Raw genomic sequence first — 24,972 nt, 5'->3', positions numbered from 1 at the left:
CACTATAATTACAAGAAACACTACCTCCTTACCAGAACAGTAGACATTTCAAATGAAAGAAATGGAGCTGATTAATAATTGCCACTACAAAACTAAATATTTCCTAAGTAATTTTAGTAAGACAGCTACTGGACTCAACTGAACAGCCAAACGTATTGATAGATAATCTGTAGCTCACTCTCACATATGCAAGACAAACTGGGAGTCAGCAAAATGAACCACCACAGATACTGAATCAGTGTTTAATAGCTGTCCTCGTCTGAAGATTGTCATTGGACACTCACCATAGTCTAAGTAATGGAATAGTCTGAGTAATGGAATAGTCTAAGTAATGGAATAGTCTAAGTAATGGAATAGTCTGAGTAATGGAATAGTCTGAGTAATGGAATAGTCTGAGTAATGGAATAGTCTGAGTTAGAACAACTGCAGCTGTTAAGTATTTACTCTGAATAGCATATTGACATTTTTTTTACTTTATTCAAGGAATTCAGAATGTTGAGCCTCATAGAGAAGATGATTAAGGATTGAGAGAATTGGTGACTTGCTGTGCTTGAGAAGACCTGTCCTTCTCAGCAAAAAAGGTACTGTATAATAAAACAGGAAAATGGAAATTATTTTGATGATATTTATTCTTCATTACATGTGTTTCATTTGTTAATAGGAATTACAAAGTTTTACATGTTAGAGAGACATATAAGGAATTTCTTATAAGAAATTCTTCAGAGAGAGAAATTAAATAATATATTATTTGTTATTGTTTAATTTCTCTATCTGAAGAATTTCTATTACAAAATTCCTTATATGCTTATCTAACATGTAAAACTCTGTAATTCCTATTCAGAAATGAAACATGTAATGGTGAAAAAATACCAAAAATTTCCAATTTCCTGTTTTGTTTTGTTTTATATATATGTATGTATATATATATATATATATATATATATATATATATATATATGGCTATTATTTATTATTGTCTAAATATTATTATAGATATCTACGCATACAAATACACACACATCATCATCACTGTTTCAAAGTTTGAATAAAAAATTCAGATAAATCAAAATTTTGAAAAAACAAGCCAATTGTTTTGGTTGATTCACCTGTAGCTGTTTGAAGTGGTATGTGTAGCATTCTGGGAAGTATGTTCACCTGTTTGTTGAACAACAGAAGGAAATATAATAGCTGAGGTCTGCCGGAACAGTTTACTGAAATGATAGAAGAATTAGAGAGAGTCTGAGTGATTGAGTGATGGTAGGGAGTGGGATTGAGTGTAAAATAGGCATATAAGGTGACTGAAGGATAGGTGAAGTGTGTGGGTGAGGGTGAGATAGTGTGAGTAAGTGGGAGATAGAATGAGTGAGATACAGAGAGGGAGTGTAAGATGGTGAGAGAGAGACAGAGAGGGGGAGGAGTTTGAGGTCAAAAAGCTAGAATGTATGAGAAATATGAATCTATAACCTTTTCTTTTTTTACCTGCTACAGTTCGACTGGGGCCATGCTCGGGCACCACCTCGAAGAATTTTTAGTTGAATAAATCAACCCCAGTACTTATTTGTTTAGTCTGGTACTTATTCCATTAATTACTTTTGTTGAACCACTAAGTTATGGGAACTCAAACTAACCAACACTAATTGTCAGTTAGTGGTGGAGGACAAACGCATAGACAAAGACATACACACACACACATGACAAGCTTTTAGTTTCCGCCTACCAAATCCAGTCACAAGGCTTTGGTTGGCTTGAGGCTAAAGTAGAAGACACTTGCCCAAGATTCCACGCTATGGGACTGAACCCAAAACCATGTGGCTGGGAAGCAAGATTCTTACCACACAGCTATGCCTGTAAGAGTTTATTATACAGCATCTAAAAAGTTTTCAATACTTCCTGCATGCTTGTGCATATGTGTGGACACCTGAGTGTGGAAATCTATGTGTCTCTGTGTATGTGATTGAGAGTACGAGTTTGTGAGTGCGTGTGTACATCAATTTTGAATGATATATGCATATACATGTAGGTACATACATTTACATATATATATCATCATCATCATTGTTTAACGTCCGCTTTCCATGCTGGCATGGGTTGGACGATTTGACTGAGGACTGGTGAAACCGGATGGCAACACCAGGCTCCAATCTAAATTTGGCAGAGTTTCTACAGCTGGATGCCCTTCCTAACGCCAACCACTATATATATATATATATATATATATATATATATATATATATATATATATATATATACACATACATATATACACATACATATATACACATGTAGGTACATACATTTACACACACACACACACACACATATATATATATATATATATATATATATATATACGAGGGGATGCTGAAAAGTTCCTGGCTTTGGATAAAAGAAAATACAGGAGGATGAGTTTATGATTTTACTCAACATATTCCCCTCTCAGATTCACATACTTATTGCAGTGGTCCTTCTGTTTTCTTAAGCCCTGTAAAAGAACTTGGAAAGTTGAGCTTCCAGCTAGGTCTTCTGTGATACCCTTAAAGTCAGGGACTTTTCAGCATGTCCTTGTAAGCATGTTATATATGTAAATGTTTATACATGCATGCACATGTATACCTATGCACATACATATGCCATAGAAACCCTGCCAAAAATGGAATGCACAGGAAAGACATAGTCCTCTGAAACTCTCCCCAGGAGGGCAGCGACTCTGAATAGGAACTGAGTTGGAGCATGACAACCGGTCTGTTATGATGTTGAGTACAATAGATGTATGACTGTGTGTGTGTGTGTGTGTGTGTGTATTCACACACACACACACACTCACACACACACTCACACACACACACACACACACACACACTCACACACACACACACACACACACACACACACACACTCATACACACAGAAGTATGGAGAGATATGAAACCATAACAAAATGTCTGGTTGATATGCATAACATTACAATTTGTAAAATCTACATATTTCTTTATACATAAATATATATAAAGCCTTACACTATTGAAACTGTTTCACAGAAATGTTGTAATATGCTGTACAAATGCTGTCTTTCCATCTGTCTGTCTGTCTGTCTGTCTGTCTCTCTCTCTCTCTCTCTCTCTCTCTCTCTATCTATCTATCTATCTATCTGTGTGTGTGTGTGTGTGTGTGTGTGTGTGTGTGTGTGTGTGTGCAATATACAACATTGATCTCATGTATACTTTCAATTCAATTCTATATACATCAAAGGCAAGCTGTTTTGAAATACATAAATTTGTATATTCATACATGCACTCATATGTATTTATGTGTGTTGATATATATATATATTTGTACAAATGAAAAGAAAGTGTACTCAATACCTTGTACAGAAATTTATATTCACAGATGAATAGCTGTTGATTCAAGTCTACTCAAAGTTTCATAAATACACAAAACATATGTCTAACCATTGTCTAGCGCTGTGCACCACCAATAAACATATCCCATAAGCTCCTTCATGAAATGCAATATCTTGAGATCAGTCCCCACCACTTCATTACAAATCTTGCTGGGCCTCACTCTTCCACAGGTTACATTCACTTTAAGCATTCAACACTTCTGAAGTTGTCATCATTCATGTGCATGATATGCCCATACCAGTACCGCTTACTCTTTTGCACATTACAAAGGCCTTCTTCATGCTGACGAATGCTAAATATAGGGACTTACTTCTAGCTGAATACTTTTCTTGTAGTTGTGTTACTAGGATGTGGCATTGGTGGTACCTTTTCCCGGCATGATGCTGAACTGCATCTCACCCAGGTTAATCCTATTCCAAATCAATTTTGCAATAACTCTCTTTTCAACTTTTATAACCAGATCCATCAGTTAGCTATATGGTAGTTTTCTTTTTCTAATGGATTGTCTTTGTACTTTCAGCAGTTCATAATGATGCTACTACACCAGTTATTAGTGTGATACTTTCCTGTACAACCTGATTGGCTATGCAGGTGATTAGCTTGTCCCAAATTCCACCAGAAATTTGAAGTATCTCAGCAGTAATTCCTAGTGGACTAAGTATCTTTCCTCTCTTCATATTCTAAATTCCTCTATCTACCATAATACTGTTAACCCTTTAGCATTTGAACTGGCCATTTCTGGCCTAAATATTCTTCCTGTTTTATATTCAAACCAATCAGATGCAGCCTCTCACACCCACCCTACAATGTTCTTCTAAAAATAAGCAGTTACATCATGAAAATCTCAACTCTGCAAGATGATGCATGATTAATTCAAAACAAGGTGAATAAGTAAGCATTACATTTGACAGAATAATGAGAATGCAAAAGAGTTAACATGGATGGCTGGTCCATCTGTTGGAGTAACTTAGAATAGATCTTCACTTTTCCATGCACATATGACATTCAGCCATCTCTGCTAATAATACTCCTATATCACTTTCTTTCCATCAATAGTAAGAATACGTGTGTAACTTTGTCAATCCATGAACATTTCTTCCCAATATGATGATTTTCTCTAATGTATTGACTTCCAATCTAGGATGCCTCACACCAACGATCACGTGTTTTCAGATAAAAGAAAATGCCATGCCAGTATTTAAACCAAAACAAACGGTACCCTTTGCAGTGATGAAGTAAGTCAACGAAGAACTAGAGAGGTTAGAAAAAACTGGAGTTATCCAAAAAGTGAAATATTCTAAATGTACCAATATGCACTAACTGCATATATTAAGAAAGAGAATAATAAAATCAGAGTGAGTGCTGATTTTTCCATTGGTTTAAACAAATGTCTTAAAATGTCCCTGTGTAGGATGAGGAAGCTTATTTATTCTCACATGGCTCGATACCTCCAGCTTTGACTGGCTTGCTATTTCTCCATCCACTCACCAACAATTCAATTGTTGGTCCTAGTCACCTGGTATGATATTTGTTAGTAGTAAAATAGACATAAGATGTATAAATGTAAATAGTGAATCTATTATGCTAGTTTCAGATTGAGGGTGATGCTAAGCTAATAACTAGAAGAGTGAATTGAAGACTATTTTCTTGTATATAGACATACATACATATATATTACACACACACACACACACACACAGGTATGTGAGTGCATAGGTGAAAACAAGGTGGAAATAATACTCAAATCCCAAAGGTAGAGTAAAATACAGTGTTTTATAGTAAATGAAAAAGTTCACAAACTTACTCAGAGTTTCATGTAACCAGTCATCAGAAAGGAGTGAACTTTTGGAGTGAAACTGAGTAACAATTTGTAAAGTTTTACAACTTCAATAAAACACACACTATTTACACACATATACTAATGCCACTGAAGTCTTCAAGAGGACACGTATAGAGGACACATATATAGAGGACACATATATAGAGGACACATATAGAGGTACTTGTGGAGGAAAGAAAGAAGTTGAATTTGCTGATAAACCTCAATTGATTACAATACTCAATAATAGCTTCGTCTTTTTTTGACTGCCCTGTTGTCTGTATTTGTATACTAGTTTCTGTAGTCTTCACACTCACATGCACATACATACAGACACAGACTCTCTCTCTCTCTCACACACACACACACACACACACACACACACACACACACACACACACACACACACACACACACACACACACACACACAGGCGGCGAGCTGGCAGAAACGTTAGCACGCCGGGCGAAATGCTTAATGGTATTTCGTCTGCCGCTACGTTCTGAGTTCAAATTCCGCCGAGGTTGACTTTGCCTTTCATCCTTTCGGGGTTGATTAGATAAGTACCAGTTACGCACTGGGGTCGGTATTATCGACTTAATCCGTTTGTCTGTCCTTGTTTGTCCCCTCTGTGTGTAGCCCCTTGTGGGTAGTAAAGAAATAACACACACACATTAACAGGCTAAGGGGTACAAGGTAAAGGAGAAAACTAGCTGCAAATATACTGCCTGTACTGACCCGTAATCCTTATACTTACAACATCTGTGGGCTTCTTAACAAATCATGACTGACAAAGAAAGTGCAGGCTGTTGGATCCTCATTTGCTGAAACAGACGGGAGAGTCCATCTTATATATAAATGCCATAGACTTCTTTCAGCTTCTGTCTACCAAATTCACTTACAAAGCTCTGGGTGGCTCAGGGAACTGGTAGAAGACACCCACTCAAAGTGCCACAAATGTGTGTGTGTGTGTGCGTGCATAAATATATGTGCATATGGGTGAGTGTGTGTGTATGCTTGTCTTTACATTGACTCTACTCTGGCAGTGCTAAGATTATTTATGCTCTTTGCAAGTGAGACATGCCCTGTAGCTCAGTTTGAGGTGTGAATGCCAGTGGAAGTTATACACTGCTTTAAATTGAGTGTTAGCATCAGGAAGGGCATCTGGTCACACGATACTATCTCATGAAGTCTTCCAACTCATACCAGCATGAAAAAAACAGATGTAAAATTCATGATGATGATGATAATATCTTTTCAAAACAGCATATATGTTGTTTTGAAAAAACACATTTGAAAAAAATTAAAATTTTTTTTCTAATTTTCCAATTTTAATAAGAAAACACACACACACACACAGAAAGGAAAAAAACAAAAAAAAAAACAAAGGCAAAAATAGCAACAAAGCAAAAGCAGGATGAAGAAGAAAGAACTATGAGATCACTGGAGCCAATGGGGTAGAATTTGGTATAATGTGGATAAGATACAGGATATACATACATTCATACATACATATACATAAAAATATATACATACATACATATATATATACACATAGTTAGAAGCAATTATTAAAATGTGTTTAAAGTTTTCGCTGATGATGATGATGATGATAAGATGGGGTGAGATAGGGAGGAAAAAATTGATAAATGATTTTTAGTGAATATCTTCAGTTATTGTCAGCGCCATTTGTTCAAGAAGAATTGGCGTCATTCCAAAGAATGCCAGGAGATGTCCGATAATTAACGTTCTTCTTCTTTTACTCTCTCCTCCTCCTCTTAAGATGATAATAAGGACAATGGTGATGATGATGATGATGATGATGATGGTGGTGGTGGTGGTGATGACAGTGATGATGATGATGATCTCCTGAGCAATTGTTCTTAACACCACAAAAACTGTTTGTATTGCTGTGTGAAGGTTTATAATTAAGATATTTTATTGATTTTTTTTTACTGGCCTTTTTCTATTTTTGTCTTACGTTTTTTCCCTCTCTCTTGGCCAGAAACAGTGCAAGTAGACCAAAATTTATTCAACATAAACAGTCTGTGAGGTTTAAAATCATGTGCAGTTGGCCTGATGACGATGCCGAACAACTGACCACATGTTTGTAATTTCAAACCTTACTATTACTACTGCCATTGGGCTGTGACCTTTAAGGAATGCCTGATTTTGTTTGCTCTGCTCCAGCTGGCCTGACTAACTGCATAAAATAATCGGAACCATGAACCAAAAATGGAGTCTCTAGACAGTCACTTGACCTGCTAGAGAAAAACAGACATCTCCAGTAGACATATTGTGATTATATATGTGAACTGATAAATATATAATGCATTATGAGTAGAACTGAATATATGAATGTGTAATGCAATTTTTTAATGAATTTTTAGACAACTAATCATATCTTAATGAATAATTATATTCTGAAGAGTTAACAAATATTTTTGCTTATATATTGTCACACTGCTTCCCTCTCAATTTTTTGAATAGTCAACAACATGAAACTGAAAGAAGCCCGTCATATATATGTATATGCTTACATATACAGGTATGCATGTTTGTGTATGTTTATACCTTCTTGTTTTCATGCTGCATGATAGTTGTAAATAAGTGCAATTTTTTTCTAGTCTCCTATGAAAGCATCCATCCAGGGAGACATATTACCTTGCTGGAAACAAAATGGCATCAATAAAAACATCTAGTCTTAGAAAATCTATCTACTTCAAGCAAATTCTATTTGACCCATGCAAGCTTGTACAAATGGACATTAAAGTAATTTGTCGAGGCAGATTTTCTACAGTCTAATACTCTTCCTGTCGCCAACTGTTTCCAAGCGAAGGAATATTTTCTCATAACTGGACAGGTTTTTCATGGCAGACTGGAAGAAACAATCTCACTTGTATGATAAAGCTTATTTAGAACCTTTATATTATTTTGAGATAAGGGTACACACAAACACACACACACATACATGATGGGCTTCTTTCACTTTCCATCTACCAAATCCACTCACAAGGCTTTGGTCAGTGAGGGGCTAGAGTATCACTTGCCCAAGGTGCTGTGCAGTGGAACTGAACCCAAGACCACATGCTTGGGAAGCAAGTGATTTTGTAACTTTTGCCAATTAAAACAATATATATACACTCATTTTTAACAAAACAGGAAACTGGAAATTTTTTTTAGTATTTATTCACCATTACATACAGCAGCAACTGAGACTACATATTGGATTGTATTAATGGAGTAAGCAGATGTGCTTTAAGAGGAAACAGCTGGGATTTCCCCTAAATACCTACATAATTATACTCATGTATTGAGTTCTTATCCTCTTTGTTCTACCAAATACATACATACACACACGCTCACACACAAATATGTGTATGCATGTGAGTGTGTGTATGTATGTATGTATGTGTGGAGTGGAGTGAAAGCATTTGAAGAGGCCAGGATGATGCAAGCAGGGCTCAAGAGACATTTAAGGAAAAATGTAAAGACTGAGAAGGTGAATGACAAGGACCTTTTTGTGTGCACAGTCTGTGACAGACCATGTCTGTCCTTGGCTGGCCTCAAATCTCACCTGCGAACCCATGGAAAACAAACCTCACCCAGCTATTCTGATTATATGTCTGTGCACACGTTTGAATATGGTGTGTGCCAGAGGGTTTGCAAATCCAATGGGGGTCTTAAAAGACATGTTAGGATCCACAATGAGCAGAACTTACTTGCAGGTATTGGTAGTGCAAATCAGAGGTGCAATCTGTGTGGGTGTTTTTTCAAAACACTGTCTGGTTTAAAAAGCCACATCAGACGCCATGAAAGGGCTAAGGTGTAGGTGCAGGAGGTGGTCAAACTCTGTGTAAGGAGTAGACAACCACCACATATATGTCGTATGTATGTCAATATGCATGTATATATGTGTCTATGAATGTGTGTATGTATGTCTGTATGTATGTATGCATGTGTGTATGTATGTATGCTCGTATGAATGTTTGTATGTATGTGTGTATGTTTGTTTGCTTGTATGTATATATGTATGTGTGGTCTTAAAAATGGGGGTCTTAAAAGACATGTTAGGATCCACAATGAGCAGAACTTACCTGCAGGTATTGGTAGTGCAAATCAGAGGTGCAATCTGTGTGGGTGTTTTTTCAAAACACTGTCTGGTTTAAAAAGCCACATTAGACACCATGAAAGGGCTAAGGTGTGGGTGCAGGAGGTGGTCAAACTCTGTGTAAGGAGTAGACAACCACCATATATATATATATATATATATATATATATATATATATATATATATATATATATATGTGTGTGTGTGTATGTATGTATGTATATATATATATATATATGTATATAGATAGATAGATAAATATAGTTAGAAAGACAGATATGTATAATGTTCAGATGTATAAATAACATTTTCTAAAATCTGTTTAAATTAAAAACAAATTGAGAGAGAGAGGGAGAGGAGAGAGAGAGAGAGAGAGAGAGAGAGAGAGAGAGAGAGAGAGAGAGAGAGAGAGAATAAATCAGTTGGTAAGGCAGCAATAGAAGGTGGGTGTGATCAGTGGTATATTGTCTGTCTGCTATTGTATTGATACATGTGATCAGTGATAGATGATGACACCAGTGGGGAGTGTCTGTCTGGATGTCTGGATGTGTGCATAGTGGGTGGGTGTGGGTGGAAGGAGACGAGATTGATTTGTATCAATAGATATTGATTTATCAAACATTTACACAAACTCTAACATACTCAATGACACACTGACAACAAATGCATGTACATAACAATTGCATATACACACATATACACATTACACACAGTCAATAACATGCATCTATATATATACACATACCTATGTATGTGTGTGTGTGTGTGTGTGTGTGTGTGTGTGTGTGCTTGAGTGTGTGTGTGTGAGTATATTACTGAGAGCCACAGACCAAATTTGTGGTTGGTGTAAAGTCCCAACCAGGACTAAGGTGACATGATGGTGGAACAGTGTAGTTGACAAGGCCATGAAATCAAAGAAACAGGCCTGGAAGAACTGGAAAAGTGGTGATAGCAAGAAACTATATTTGGTAGCTTGAAGGGAAGCTAGGAGGCCAGTATACTTAGCCAGGTTTGAGGCAGAAAGGAAGAAGTCTGCCAGTGTTTGGCAGGATGAAGTATTTTGGTTTGCAAGACAGTGTGTCAAGGAAAACTGTGATGTTGGAGAGAAGTGCGTTCACATGGGTGATGGTTCACTTGCAGTTAGTAACTCTGCAAAGAAAGAGACTTGGTAGTGCCACTATGAAAGGTTGTTAAGTGTAGAGGATTCATGGAGAGTCTGCCTAATGTGGGTCCAACAGAAGGATAAGCAATCTGAATAGACAGTAGCAGGGTAGTTAAAGCCACGAAGGCTATGAAGACGGGGAAAGCCCCTGGCTCATCAGGAATCACCACTGAGATACTCAAGATACCTGGCGGTGTGGGTTAGGGTCTAGTCACCCATATAGTTAATCAGGTTGTATACAATGGAGTCATACCCAATGACTGGTGTAGCAGCACCATAGTCACTGCTACAAAGGTAAAGGTGACACCTTAGACAGAAATAATTAGAGGGATATCAAATTGTTGGATCAGGTGATGAAAGTTAAACACAAGCTATAACTGCAGAGGACATGTGAAGGCTTGAAATAAATGAAGCTAGTATGCTTTGCTGGATATGCAATGTCACTGAGTATGTTCAACAGAGTGTAAGCATCTTGAGAAAAATATTGGGCATAAGAGGCATCAGAAGTGGTTTGCAATAGAGACAACTGTATTGGTATGGTCATGTATTGCATATAGATGAGGACAGTTGCATAAAGAAAAGCTGATCTCTAACTGTGGAGGGAACCTGTGGAAATAGTAAACCCAAGAAGACATGGGATGAAATGGTGAAGCACAATCTTTGACTCTTGGGTCTCACAGAGGTGATGACAAGTGATCAAGACCTTCAGCAATTTGATGTGCTTAAGAAGACACATCAAGCCAAGTGAAATCGTAGTCGTGGCCAGTGCTGGTGACACATAAAATGCAACCATGCTAGTAACATATCAAAGGCACCCATGCTGGTGACATGTAAAAGGCACCTGTGCCAGTGACATGTAAAAGGCACCCACTACATTCTTGGAGTGGTTGATGTTAGGGAAGGCATCCAGCCACTGAAACCACATCAAATCAGCCTGTCTAACCCATGCCAGCATGGAAAGTAGATGCTAAATGATGACAATGATGATGAGGATATATATATATACACAGGAATTCCTTGCTTTATGGAAGTAATGTGTGCCAGAAAATTTGGCCATAAAACGAAATTCCATAATGTAAAATTAATTTTCCGATTCATTTTTATATTATCATTTGAAAATATTCATCATCATCATCATCATTTAACATCTGTTGTCCATGCTGGCATGAGTTGGATGGTTTCACTGGGCTGGCATGCTGGAAGGCTGCACCAGACTCCAGTTTGATTTGGCATGGCTTTCTAAGACTAGATGCCCTTCCTAATGCCAATTACTCTGAGAGTGTAATGGGTGCTTTTACGTGCCACTGGCATGGGTGCCAATTTGCGTGACACCGGTATCTTGCCACAACTGCAATTTTGCTTGGCTTGATGGGTCTTCTTCTCAAGCATGACATAATGCCAAAGGTCTTGGTCATTGCCTTAATGAGGCCAAACACTTGAAAGGAACTCAGCTACTTTGCCTCTGTGAGGCCCGATGCTCGAAAGGAACCCAGCCACTTGGCCTCTGTGAGGCCCAATGTAAAAGATGTTCTTTACATGCCACCAGCACAGGTGCACTAGGCTTGATGGGTCCTCTCAAGCACAGCACATCGCCAAAGGTCTTGGTCACAAACCATTGCCTCTGTGAGGCTCAAAGTTGGAAGATCATGCTTCACCACCTTGTCCCATGTCTTCCTGAGTCTACCTCTACCACAGGTTCCCTCTACAGTTAGAGATCGGAACTTCTCTACACAACTGTCATCGTCCATATACATAAGGGGATGTAACACAGCACTGATTCACACAGACATGTAGTCATAGATATATGGAAGTATGTATGAATGCATGTGTGTGTATGAATGTGTGTGCACACGTGCTTGCGCGTGTGTGTGTGTGTGCGCGCGCGCGCGCACACACACACATATGTGTATGTGTGTGTGCACACATGTACTTGCATGTATGTGCATAATATGACAACTGCAGGAGGTGCATCTAACTGAAAGTAAACTATTGTACTTGGCATTCATCGATCTGGAGAAGGCCTTTGACAGAGTTCCTTACTCTATGATCAGGTGATCTCTGAGGAAGATAGGAGAAGACAAAAGGCTTGGAAGAGCTATACAAGCCATGTATGGAGGTGTTGTCAGTAGAGTGAGAGTTAGCCACAAGTACAGCAATGAATTTAATGTACAGGTAGAAGTTCACAAGGGTTCAGTACTCAGTCTCCTCCTATAATCCTCCAAGCCATAACATAGGAATTTAAGACTGGCTACTCTTGGGAGCCACTATAAACTGATGATCTTGCTCTCATAAAAGAAACTGTAACAGAACTGAAAAGGAAATCCCAGATGTGGAAGCAAAACAGGAGAATCAAATAGCCTTAAAGTTAACACAAGAAAGATCAATATTGTAGTATGCCATAGAAACCAAGCGAAAATAGACTGGAGCCTGGTGCAGTTCTCTGGCTAATCAGCTCCAGTCGAGCTGTCTAACCTATGCCAGCATGGAAAATGGACATATGGACATTAAATGATGATGATAATGATGTGTGTGTGTGTGTGTGTGCATGTTTGTGTGTATATGTGTGTATACATATGTGTGTGCGTATGTATGTATATGTGTGTGCATGTGTGTGTGTGTGTGTGTGTGTGCGCATGTGTGTGTGTGTGTGTGTGTGTGTGTGTGTGTGTGTGTGTGTGTGTGTGTGTGTGTGTGTGTGTGTGAGATAAGGTAGTGTTCATATGTGGAAGGTGTACAAGATCCATGAAAACTATAGAAATTGATTCTCTGAAATGCCCAGGTGGTTCATTAGAGGTAGTAGACAATTTCTGCTACCTAGGGGACCAAATTAGTAGTAGGGGAGGATGCATGGAGAATGTGATAGCTAGAATGTGTGTAGTGTATATGTGGCTTGTTTCCAATAGCAAGGGACTGTCAACCTCAAATAGTAGAACACATTTGCCCAAGGTGGTATGTAGTAGGATTCAAGCCAGAACCATAGAGAAGCAAAGTGGACAAACAAATACTGAATGAAAAAGAGACAGTGAAGAAGAGAGAGAGAGAAAGAAGGGGAGGGGTGGAGAGGGGAAATATATTTATTCCTAATAATGAGCTATTAATTTGAAGGTCAAACTGATGAAGCTGACACTGTGTGTGTGTGTGTGTGTGTATATGTATGAGTTTATAGTCTGTGAGTATGTTTACATATGTGCAAATGTATTGTCTATGGGTACGTTTACATAGATGCGTATATGTATGCACTACAGGTGTGTTTAAATATATGTATGCGAATTTATGATCTGTGAGTATGTTTATACAAGTACATGAGTATTCTCTGTTATTTTTACATAGATGTGTATATTTGTATATGCGTGTGTGCATGTGTGTGTGTGTGTGTGTATATATATATATATATATATATATATATATATATATATACACACACACACACACACACACACACACACATACCAGTCAGTATGTTTACATATGTTTATATGTGTATGTGTTTGTATGTACTGAGGGTGCGTATCTTTATATATGTGTACATGTATGTATTCTTAGTATGTATGTCTATCCATGTGCATGAGTGTGTGTGTGCATGTGTGTATATGTATTGTTTGTGGATATATTTACATAGTTATGTGTGTGTTCATGTATTGTCTGTGGATAATTGTACATATGCATGTGTGTATGTAACTTCTGTATGTATGTGTGTTTGAACAAATGTGTGTACATATGTGTTTATTTGTGTACTGTGTATGGGTATGTTTCTGTAAGAATATTATTATTATATGACAAGTTGAAACAAAAGATTTTGGGGATTTTTAATGATGATTTTTGGTAACTTTTGTATCTCTATGTTATATCATTAATTTGATGCAACTTGCCCAGTTGTTGCTGAATTGTTTATTCTTTATTTTCAGATATATAACATATAAACGTTAATTGTTTATTTTTTTATTTAAAAAATTTAATAATGAGTGGGGAAAAACATTGCAATTAAAGCCATTTTTATGCTACCAGTAGAAAAAAAGGACAAAGTGGCAAAGGAAATTAATGATGTGGAAGGCCCAAGAACTGGCAATGAATGTGTGACACATAACTGGTTCAGATGTTTCAAGGAAAGTGACACCAGCCTCAAAGGCAAACCAAGGGAGACCTGTTGTGGAAGACGAGGCCTTGTTTGAAATGGTGGAACAACATTCAAGCATGAGTACTCATACATTGTTGGTAGAAAATGGGCTTTCACAAAACACCATCAAGCAACACCTCCATAATCTTGGCCTTGTGCATAGATGCTGTCAAGAAGTTCCTCATGGACTGACCAATGATCAGGTTCAATAACATGTGAACATTTGTAAACCACTGCTGGCACATACTTGAGATGCCCATTTTTGGCATTGAATTGTAATTGGGGATGAAAAATGGGTCTATTTTTGTAATCCTAAGAAGAGAAATCAGTGTACATTACATGAGGCTAAAGCCTTCAGTGGTAAACCTTTCTATGACGTAGTCAGAGATGGGGAGGAGGGTTATCACTGAAACACAAATACACACAGAGGCAAAAGGACACACACACACACACACACATACCTATGGAAACAAACGTGTGAACACACTCAAATATATGGAGACAAAGTCCCAGATACATACATATCTCACACACGTACACACAAGCAGATACACTGAGACACACACACACACACACAAACCCGTGCTAATTATTAGAGGAGAGGGTACGTGTCATTAAGGCCACACAGTAGTAAAAATGTTGATGCTAATTAGCGAGTTCATTAATTTCCTAATTATTTAGTTATATATATTTTTCATTCGAAGTCAGCTTGACCATCATTCATCATCATCATCATTATCATCATCATCATCCTCCTCCTCCTCCTCATCATCATCATCACCATCATTCAGTTATCATTATCAGCATCATTGAAACATCATTCTCATCATCAACATTTCTCATCATTGTTGTATCAATTAAAAATTATTAATTTCCTCCTCCTCTGCCCCCCTCTAGCAACAACTTTAAGAGTGTAGCCTCCAACACCCACCCTCTTTCCCTCTCACCCACTTTCCCTCTCCATGACCTCTCCATCAGTCAAACAAGTCATGCTCCTCCTTCCACGATGTCTACAGAGATTCTGACAATCTCTCTTATTTATTCCTGTCTTCAAGATATGGAAAAGCCAGAGAAAAGCTCAGTTTCCTAACTTCATTATTAAAAACATCACCAACAACAACAACAGCACCCAAACAATATCCAAGAATAAATCTGATCTGAAATAATAGCAACAGCAACAACAATAATAATGCTTTCAAATTTTGGCACAAGGCCAGCAATTTCAGAGGAGGGATTAAGTTGATTACACTGATCCCACTGTTCAACTGGTGATTATTTTATCGACTCTGAAAGGTTGAAAGGCAAATTGACCTTTGGAGGAATTTGAAGTCAGAACTTAAGGCTAGATGAAATACTGTTAAGCATTTTGCCCAACGTGCTAATGATTTTGCTAGCTCACCACCCTAACAATAATAATAACAATGGTTTCAAATTTTGGCACAAGGCCAGCAATCTTAGGGGCAGGAGTAAGTCAATCACATTGACACCAGTATTTGACTAGTACCATATTTTATTGACTCCAAAAGGACAAAAGACAAAGTTGATCTCAGTAGGTTTTGAACAATGCTAATAACTCTTTCTATTATCAGCACAAGGCCTGGAATTCGGAGGAAGGGACTTGTCAATTACATTGGCCTCAGTGCATCAATAGTATTTATTTCATTGACCCCTGGAAAGAGGAGGGGCAAAGTCAACCACAGTGGAATTTGAACTCAGAATGTAAAGATGGATAAAATGCTACTAGACATTTTGTCTGGCAAGTTAATGATTCTGTCAGCTCACTGCTGATGATAATGATAATAATAATAGTGCTTTCAAATTTTGGCACAAGGCCAGTAGTTTTGGGGGAGGGGGTAAGTTGATTATATCAACTCCAGTGCTTGACTGGTACTTATTTTATTGACCCTGAAAGGATAACAGGCAAAGTCAACCTCAGCAGAATTTGAACCCAAAATGTAAAGACAGATGAAGTGCTACTAAGCACTTTGTCTGGCATGCTAATGATTCTACCAGCTCACCACCATTAATAATAATAATAATAATAATAATAATAATAATAACAACAACAATCCTTTCTACTATAGGCACAAAGCTGAGATTTTGGGAGAGGAGGCTAGTCAGTTTCATCGACTTTAGGACTTGATTAGTACTTATTTTATTGACCCCAGAAGGAGGAAAAGTAAAGTTGACCTTGGTGGAATTTGAACCCAGGACATAAAGCCAGAAGAAATACTGCTAAGCATTTTATCTAGCATAGTTACAATTCTGCCAGCTTTCTGTCTTAATAATAATAATAATAATAATAATAATAATAATAGTTTCAAATTTTGGCACAAGGCCAGCAACTTCAGGGGAAAGGTACGTTGATTACATTGACCCCAGTGCTTAACTGGTACTTAATTTATCAACCCTGAAAGGGGTGAAAAAGAACAATTAAAAGAGAACACTGGACATGTGACAACTAGACCAAAGTGTTATACGCATTCTACACAGCAACACTCTACACCATAAAAGCAACACACAAACACCATAAAAGAGAAATATGAACTTTAGAGAAAAAAAACACAGAGCCATAAGGAAAAATATAACAGCAGACTAACAAACATGTGAAGGTTTATTTTATGTGAGGTTAAAGTACCAAAAATTGAAATAGACAAACTTATAGATAGAATGGATTGGGTAACAAAAACCTTTTGACATCACTCTACACTCATACTGGAGTTACTCCACATAAGGTAGCCCAACACTGCTAGAATATATCAGCCATGCAATGACAAAATGGAAAACTGTTACTTCATTGAAAAACAGGGAGATTATAATCAAAATCAGTCTTATATAAAAAGGAATCTTCAAAGGTAATTTGCTATCCCTGCCACAACTGTTCTGCTTTGCTCTGAACCCTCTAAGAAACTTGCAAAATGAAACCACCATAGGACACAGGTGTTATGGACAAAATATAAACTATATCCTGTATATGAATGACCAAATAATCTTTACAAAAGATAACAATGAATTAGAAAACCTCCTGATAATTTTAGTAAAGAATAAGAATGAGCATGGAATTGAACAACTGTGTCAAATCAACATTAAGAAGGGGGAAATGAGCTAGCACTAAAAAATGTAGATATCGACACCGAAATTAGAGAACTGGATTATAATTACCCATATAAAAAACCTAGGAATAGATGAGACACCTAAAATACAACACACAAATGAAAAAGAACATTAGGAATGAATACCATAGAAGTGTTAAACGAATTTTGATTTCAAATTTTGGCACAAGGCCAGCAATTCTGGAGGAGTGGGTAAGTTGATTACATCAATCCTAGTGCTTGACTGGTACTTATTTTAACGACACCAAAAGGCAAAGTTGACTTTGGAGGAATTTCAACTTAGAACATGAAGATGGACAAAATGCCTCTAAGCATTTTGCCTGGCTTGCTAATGATTCTGTCAGCTTGTCACCCTGTGTTAGGCTAGTATTAAAAAATGAACTCAATGCTAGGCATAAAATAATAGGCATAAATATACTAGCCATATCAGTCATATACTACAGCTTCAAAACAATAAACTGGAATCTGAGTGAATTGAAAAAAATGGATAAAAAAACAGGAAACTACAAACAGCATACAGTAGCCACCATTCCAAAGCAGATCATCATCATCATCATTTAACGTCCGCTTTCTATGCTAGCATGGGTTGGATGGTTTGACTGAAAACTGATAAGCTGGGGGCCTGCACCAGGTTCTGTTGTGATTTGGCAAGGTTTGTATGGCTGTATGTTCTTCCTAATGCCAACCACTCCGTGAGTGTAGTGGGTGTTTTTTACATGCCACCAGCATGGGTGTCATTGACTGACACCGGCATCAGCCACAACTATGGTCTCACTTGGCTTAACAGCTCTACATTAGCATCGTATATCGCCAAAGGTCTTGGTCATCTGTCACTGCCTCCATGACACTCAACGCTCGGACAGTGGTTTTTATGTGCTACCAGCACAGGTGCCAGTCAGATGGCACTGGCAGGCCATGACTACAATTTCACTCGGCTTGACAAGTCTTCACAAACACAGCGTATCATTCAACAATTGCAGGATGCTTTTAACAGGCCAGTTATGTGACACTGACATTGACCATGAGTATGATCTCTCTTGGCTTGACATCACTGCCTCCATGAGGCCCAATGCTCAAATGGTGCATTTTACGTGCCACCAGCATGGGCACCAGTCAGATGGCACTGGCATCAGCCACAACTGTGATTTCACTTGGTTCGACAGGTCTTCACAAGCACAACATATCATCTAATGATTGAAGGGTGCTTTTAACGGGCCAGCTATGCAACACTGGCACTGGCCAAAACTACGATCTCACTTGGCTTGATGGGTCTTCTCAAGCATGGCATATCTCTTAAGGTCTTGGTCACTTGTTATTGCTTTTGTGAGACCCAACATTCGAAGATCATGCTTTACCACCTCATTCCATATCTTCCTGGGTCTACCTCTTCCATAGGTTCCTTCCACTGTTAGAATGTGACACTTCTTCACACAGCTGTCCGCATCCATATGCATCATATAATCATACCAGCGCAGTCATTTCTCTTGCACACCACATCAGATGCTTCTTATGTCCAACTTTTCTCTCAGGGTGCTTACACTCAGCCGTGTATGCACACTGATGTTACGCATCCAGGTGAGATATGCCTGCATTGAACAGGAGGACACAAATGGAAAACTTCTACAAAATAACAGCAGCCAAACTGGACAACTACATAGAAACAAAGAAGACTCATAAATGTGATAATGAAATGCAAAAATAATTAAAAAAAACTCTTCTCTATACATAATGAAGTGATAAAATTCAAAACAGAAACAGACTATATTGAAACAATAAATTTAGATAATAACACAGCAGAAATAGCAAAACATACTAAAGAAGAAATGGAAAGAAAAACCATGTTATGTTCAATACTCTGAAAAGCTTAAAAGAGAAGACATAATCCAAAGTGGAAGTCAACAAAGGTGCAAAAGCTCTGTTATAAAAGCAGAAATAGAGGGACCATCGAAATGTGATGAAATGATTGGATGGGCTTGCGGGTGAACATGGCCCCTTTAATGTGCTCGATAGATAAATTGATAGAGAGATAGATAGACAGACAGATAGATAGTTCAAGAGATGGGGACTGACAGGAAGAAATTGACCCCAGTATTTCACTGGTAATTTTATTTATTGAACCTTAAAGACACCCGAAGGGATTTGAACACAGAGATAAGACATTTGATCCAAAACTAATAACTTTGACAATTCACTGCTTTCTTTGTCAATATTATTTCAATTCATTTTAATTAATTCAGCTGGTACGGGAAACTTGCTCAGTTAATTAAAAGTTAATCAATGACTAAAATTGTTAATCAATGACTAAAATTGTTGATCAAAGCTGATTACTGCAGGATTTGAACCCAGAGCACAGACAATTGAAACTAATACTGCAAGGTAATTCAGCTGACACTTTAATGACTTTGCCAATTTGTCCTCTTGATTATGTAATGAGATAGAAACAATGTTAGTTATTATTCTTCTCGTTAACTCTGTTCAATCAGTCCATCTTTAGAAGGTTCCAGTTACCACAACAGTTTTTTCTATGGGAAGTGGTTGCTGTCCCCTCACTCAGACTTTCCCTATTTCTGGAGAAAAGGGTCAATAAGAGTGAGCCTTATGACACAAAATAGTAGATGAGAGAGAGAGAGAGAGAGAGAGAGAGAGAGAGAGAGAGAAAGAGAGAGAGAGAGAGAGAAAAAGAGAGAGAGAGAGAGAAAGAGAGAGAGAGAGATAGAGAGAGAGAGAGAGAGAGAGAGAGAGAGAGAGAGAGAGAGAGAGAAAGAGAGAATCAATCCCAGTTCCTGACTGGTGCTGTATTTATTAACCCCAGAAGGATAAAAGACAAAGTCAGCTTCAACAGGATTTGAACTCAGAGAGCAGAGAGCTGGAATAAGTATCACAAGACATTCAATCCAACACTAACAGCTCTGCTTATTCACTGCCCTCTCCACTAATATTATTTTAATTAATTCTAATTAATTCAGTAAGTATGGGAGACTTGCCAGTTAATTAAAACAATGTTAATCAATGACTAAAATTGTTTTTCCTCACTGCATAATTGTTTATTGTTAGTTTCTTTTTATATTATCATTTATACTTCCAACATTAACTCTTTTGATACCAACTGACCTGAAACTGCTCCTAGTTCTATGATACAAACTTTCCTGTTTCAAACTGATCTAAATTAAAACCTTCCATCAAAATTTCATGCTAATTTATGTTCCAAACACCAGATTAATAATGACAAAGATACCTTACTAAATTCTTTATTATTTTCAAAATTAAGTGAAGCAAAGGCAGTGTGCTTAAACAGAAATATTCATCTCCACTTAAACATGGATGTTCTGTTGGAACAAGCTCTACTGTGGTAGATCCATGAGAATAACACTCATATTGGCTTATATGAGAGTTTCTGTCATGGTATCTACCACAGTATAGTTTGTTTTAACAGAACATCCACATTTAAATGGAGATAAATATTACCTTTCAGTATTAATATTAATTAATTCTGTCACTTATATTTTTCAACAGAAATATAATAACAAGAGGGTTAAATATATAGATGCTAACTTAACTATTGTTTTTTTTTATATGGATGGTGTGTCTGAGTAATGAATATTGTAACATTATGGTGTTGTAATGTTTCTTTCTGTCAATGTTGCTTATTTATAAAGACATTGCGTATATATGTAAGTCAGTGTTAACATATTTTAGCACTGACATAACTGGTTATTTTCTGAGTAGACGATGACTCTGGGTAATTTCCTTTGCTCATTATACTCTAGTTATTTCTACAATAGTTGCTTTGCTTCATAATCTCTGTATATTAAGTTTAGATCCTGCTGGGGTAACATTAGCTTTTCTTCCTCAAGTTTGGGTGAAAGGAAAAAAAACATGTAATAGAGATGTAGTAGAGATGTAGAAGAATAGATTTACATAAAAACATATTTGAGAACAACTGGTAGTGGCAAAAAACAGTAAATACAGTCAGAAATATGAATCAGTTAATTAATAGTTTCAGCAAAAATTTTTAATCACATAAATAATTAGTGACACCTGCTCCCCTCCCTCTGTCATAGTTTCTTTCTCCAGTCTATACCCCACTTAATTATATTTTATGGGTACTTGGTAACCTCACTGGTGCTGCTGCCACATAGAAAGCACCCAGTACACTCTATTAAGTGGTTGATGTTAAGAAGGGCATCTTGCTATAGAAATTATGCCAAAGCAGGCATAGAACCTGGCTGAGCCCTCTGGCTCATCTTTTCTTGTCAAAGCATCCAACCCATGCTAGTAGGGGAAAAGGGATGTTAAATGACGATGATGATGATGTTAATCAGGCAGATAGGTCTAAATAAATTTGCATGTTGGAATCAGAGACTCACTTCTTATGTTTCATTGGGGAACAACTTTTGAGGTTAAAAATATCATGATTGTAGTGCAAATAATAATGATGATAATAATAATAACAAAAAGAAAAAGAACTTGATAAACGTGATGATTGACATAACTCAGTCAAAGAGCAAATGCAGAGTCTGTGGGAAAAGAGATGAGAGTATTAACCCTCTCCAGAGAGAAGGACAGAAAGACAGAGGGAGGGAGAAAGGGAAGAGAATGAACTGGTCCCAGTACTTGACAAGTACTTCATTTATTTATTCCAAAAATGAGTAAAGTGGTTGGCATTGGGAAGGGCATTTAGCCATAGAAACCATGCCAAAGCTGACATGGAGCATGATGCAGTCCTGTGGCTAACTGGAACCTATTAAACCAACCAAACTATGCCAGCATGGAAAATGAATGTTACATAAAGATGATGATGATATGGATGAAAAGTAAAGCAGACTTTGATGGGATTTGAACCCAGGGTACAGAAAGAGCTGGAACAAATAATGCAAGCCCATTCTATTTGTCTTAATACCCAATGTTTATAAAGATGTTCAGGGTTTACATAGAATTCATTTGTTTTTATGCCAGTTTTTTCCATGCCAGCATGGATTAGATGAATGTATCATTAAGACAGTGTTTTAAAACAGTCAGACATTCCTGCTACCAAAAACCTTACCCTTTTTTCAAGTAAGGGATTTCTCATTTCACACATTTTCATAGGTGCAAAGCCAGTAGATGGTTTGTTGATAGGAGAAATGACAAACACATACACATACATATGATGGGCTTCTTTCAGTTTCCATCTACCAAATTCACTTTCAAGGCTTTGGTCAGCCTGGGGCTATAGTAGAAGATACTTGCTCAATGGGACTGAACCCAAAACTGTGTGGTTGGGAAGCAAGCTTCTAAGCCACACAGCCATGCCAATGAGAAAAAAAAGGAATAAAAACATAAAAGTATAGAAAAAGAAATGAACCACCGGCCCAATATAGGGGTTAGTGATGATATCTAGGCTCAGTCAGGTAGACTTACAGATGCTGGATTACTCTCCCTGGCAATGGCAGCATGTCATCTTCCAGATGTGTTCTATAGGTGCATAATGAGAGTCGGCCCATTTATGCAGCCCATTTTCATTCAGATTTCAGCAAATTCACTGAAAGGCAGCATATCCTTCTCTGCTCTAACCTTCTTCTCCAAGATGATGAAGGTTTAGCTGAAGAGGAAAGTGCCTGTCCATAGTACAATATTTTTTTGAAGGGGAGGGGGAACTAAAAAACACCACTGGATAGAAGTAAATTACTTGCTCATTCCAGCAAAAGAAGGCAGCAGAGTAATCTTCACAAAGATTTCAGTTGATAGTGAAATCTGTCCAATACACAACAACACAAGTCAGCAATGCTTGGACACTAAATAATTTTGTCTTAGGTATGGAGTTTTAAATGAGGTGAATTTGTGATGTTTATTCCTTTGCAAGAGCACATACGACAAGGTATAAATGATTTGAGAGAAAAACTGGGTGTACAAAGCATCAGATGTAGTGTGCAAGAGAGAAGACTGCACTGGTACAGTCATGTGATGCCTTTGGATGAGGACAGCTGCATCAAGAAGTGCCAATCTCTAATTGTGGAGTGAACATGTGGAAGGAGTAGACCCAGTAAGACATGGAATGAAGTGGTGAGAAAGGATCTTCAGATGTTGGGCTTCACAGAGGGGATGACAAGGGACCAGGACTTTTGGTGGTTTGCTGTGCTTGAGAAGACACATCCCCTGTATTCCTCTTTAGCTGAGTGATCCTAATCTTGTGGGTTTGTGAGTGCTGGTGCCACATAAAAGCACCCAGTACACTCTGTCAATTAGTTGGTGTTAGGAAGGGCATCCAGCCATAGAAACTATGCCAAAACCGACATGGTGCCCAAGCAGCTCCTCAGCTGGCCACTTCCTGTCAACCATTCAACCCATGCCAGCATGGAAAATGGATGTTAAATGATGATGAATCTGTCTCATGTAAGAAGTGTAAACACACCTAAACTTTCTCACCATTCTTCTTTTTCCCCACCAGTGCCATCATGTGGTGCTGATCATTTACAGATATGAAATATTCTTACCATTTTGAGGTGGTTGGCTTTTTGAAAGAATGTTTTCTGCTACTCATTGCTGGTTGATCTCAGATAAAAGTTAAATTATATTCCCTGCAATGAGACAAATTAAAGAAATCATGAAATATCTACAATGACCAATAAGTCTATACTTTACAGATGAAGGTTAATAAGACCTAAACATGTCCAGAGTTAGGTCTCTTTTATATCTTTTATCTTTTATGTGTTTCAGTTTGGTTGTGGTCATGCTGGGGCACCTCCTTGAAAAGTTTTAGTCAAACTGATTGATTTCAGTACTTATTTTTAAAGTCTGGGACTATCAGTCTCTTTTGCCAAATCACTACATTATGGGGATGTAAACAAACCAACATCAGTTGTCAAGTGGTGGTGTTTGGACAAACACAAACATACACATGCACACACACACACACACACACATACACACACACACGACAAGCTTCCACACAATTTCTTTCTGACAAATTCACTCACAAGGCTTGATCAGTAGAAGATACTTGGCCAAGGTGCCACATGGTGGGACTGAACCCAAAACAATGAGGCTGTTAAGCGAGCATCTTAACCACACAGCCATATCTGTGCCTGAAATTAGTTGCTGAAATTATTAAAATAAAATTAGTCTTTTCCATACAACATAATTATTTTTAATTAGAGATTTTATACCACAGCATTAAATAAAATGATCACTTGTGTTTTCCATGCTGATGGCATCTCTGAGCAACTTATTACAATAATATTTTTCATAAATATGTTAATTTTCAGCATACTGT

The 24,972-nt window shown here is 37.5% G+C and overlaps 1 protein-coding gene across 2 annotated transcripts in view; it reads right to left on the bottom strand.

Annotated features, from left to right (window-relative positions):
* LOC106876158 (uncharacterized) overlaps positions 1–24,972 on the bottom strand; it is a 211,141-nt gene that overhangs the window by 127,595 nt on the left and 58,574 nt on the right. For both annotated transcript variants that reach the window (XM_089364528.1, XM_089364527.1), the window contains exons 2-3: positions 24,194–24,277; positions 1,107–1,211 (exon numbers count right to left, since the gene is read on the bottom strand). In XM_089364528.1, coding sequence (XP_089220654.1) covers positions 1,107–1,211; positions 24,194–24,240 — 152 coding nt within the window. In that variant the 5' untranslated portion in view covers positions 24,241–24,277. The remainder of the gene's footprint in view (positions 1–1,106; positions 1,212–24,193; positions 24,278–24,972) is intronic.

Source organism: Octopus bimaculoides, chromosome 16, assembly GCF_046866305.1.
Source record: "Octopus bimaculoides isolate indiv1 chromosome 16, ASM4686630v1, whole genome shotgun sequence".
NCBI classification, from domain to species: Eukaryota; Metazoa; Mollusca; class Cephalopoda; order Octopoda; family Octopodidae; genus Octopus; species Octopus bimaculoides.
Note: the sequence above shows the minus strand (reverse complement) of the source record. Positions and strands in the feature narration are given on the sequence as shown.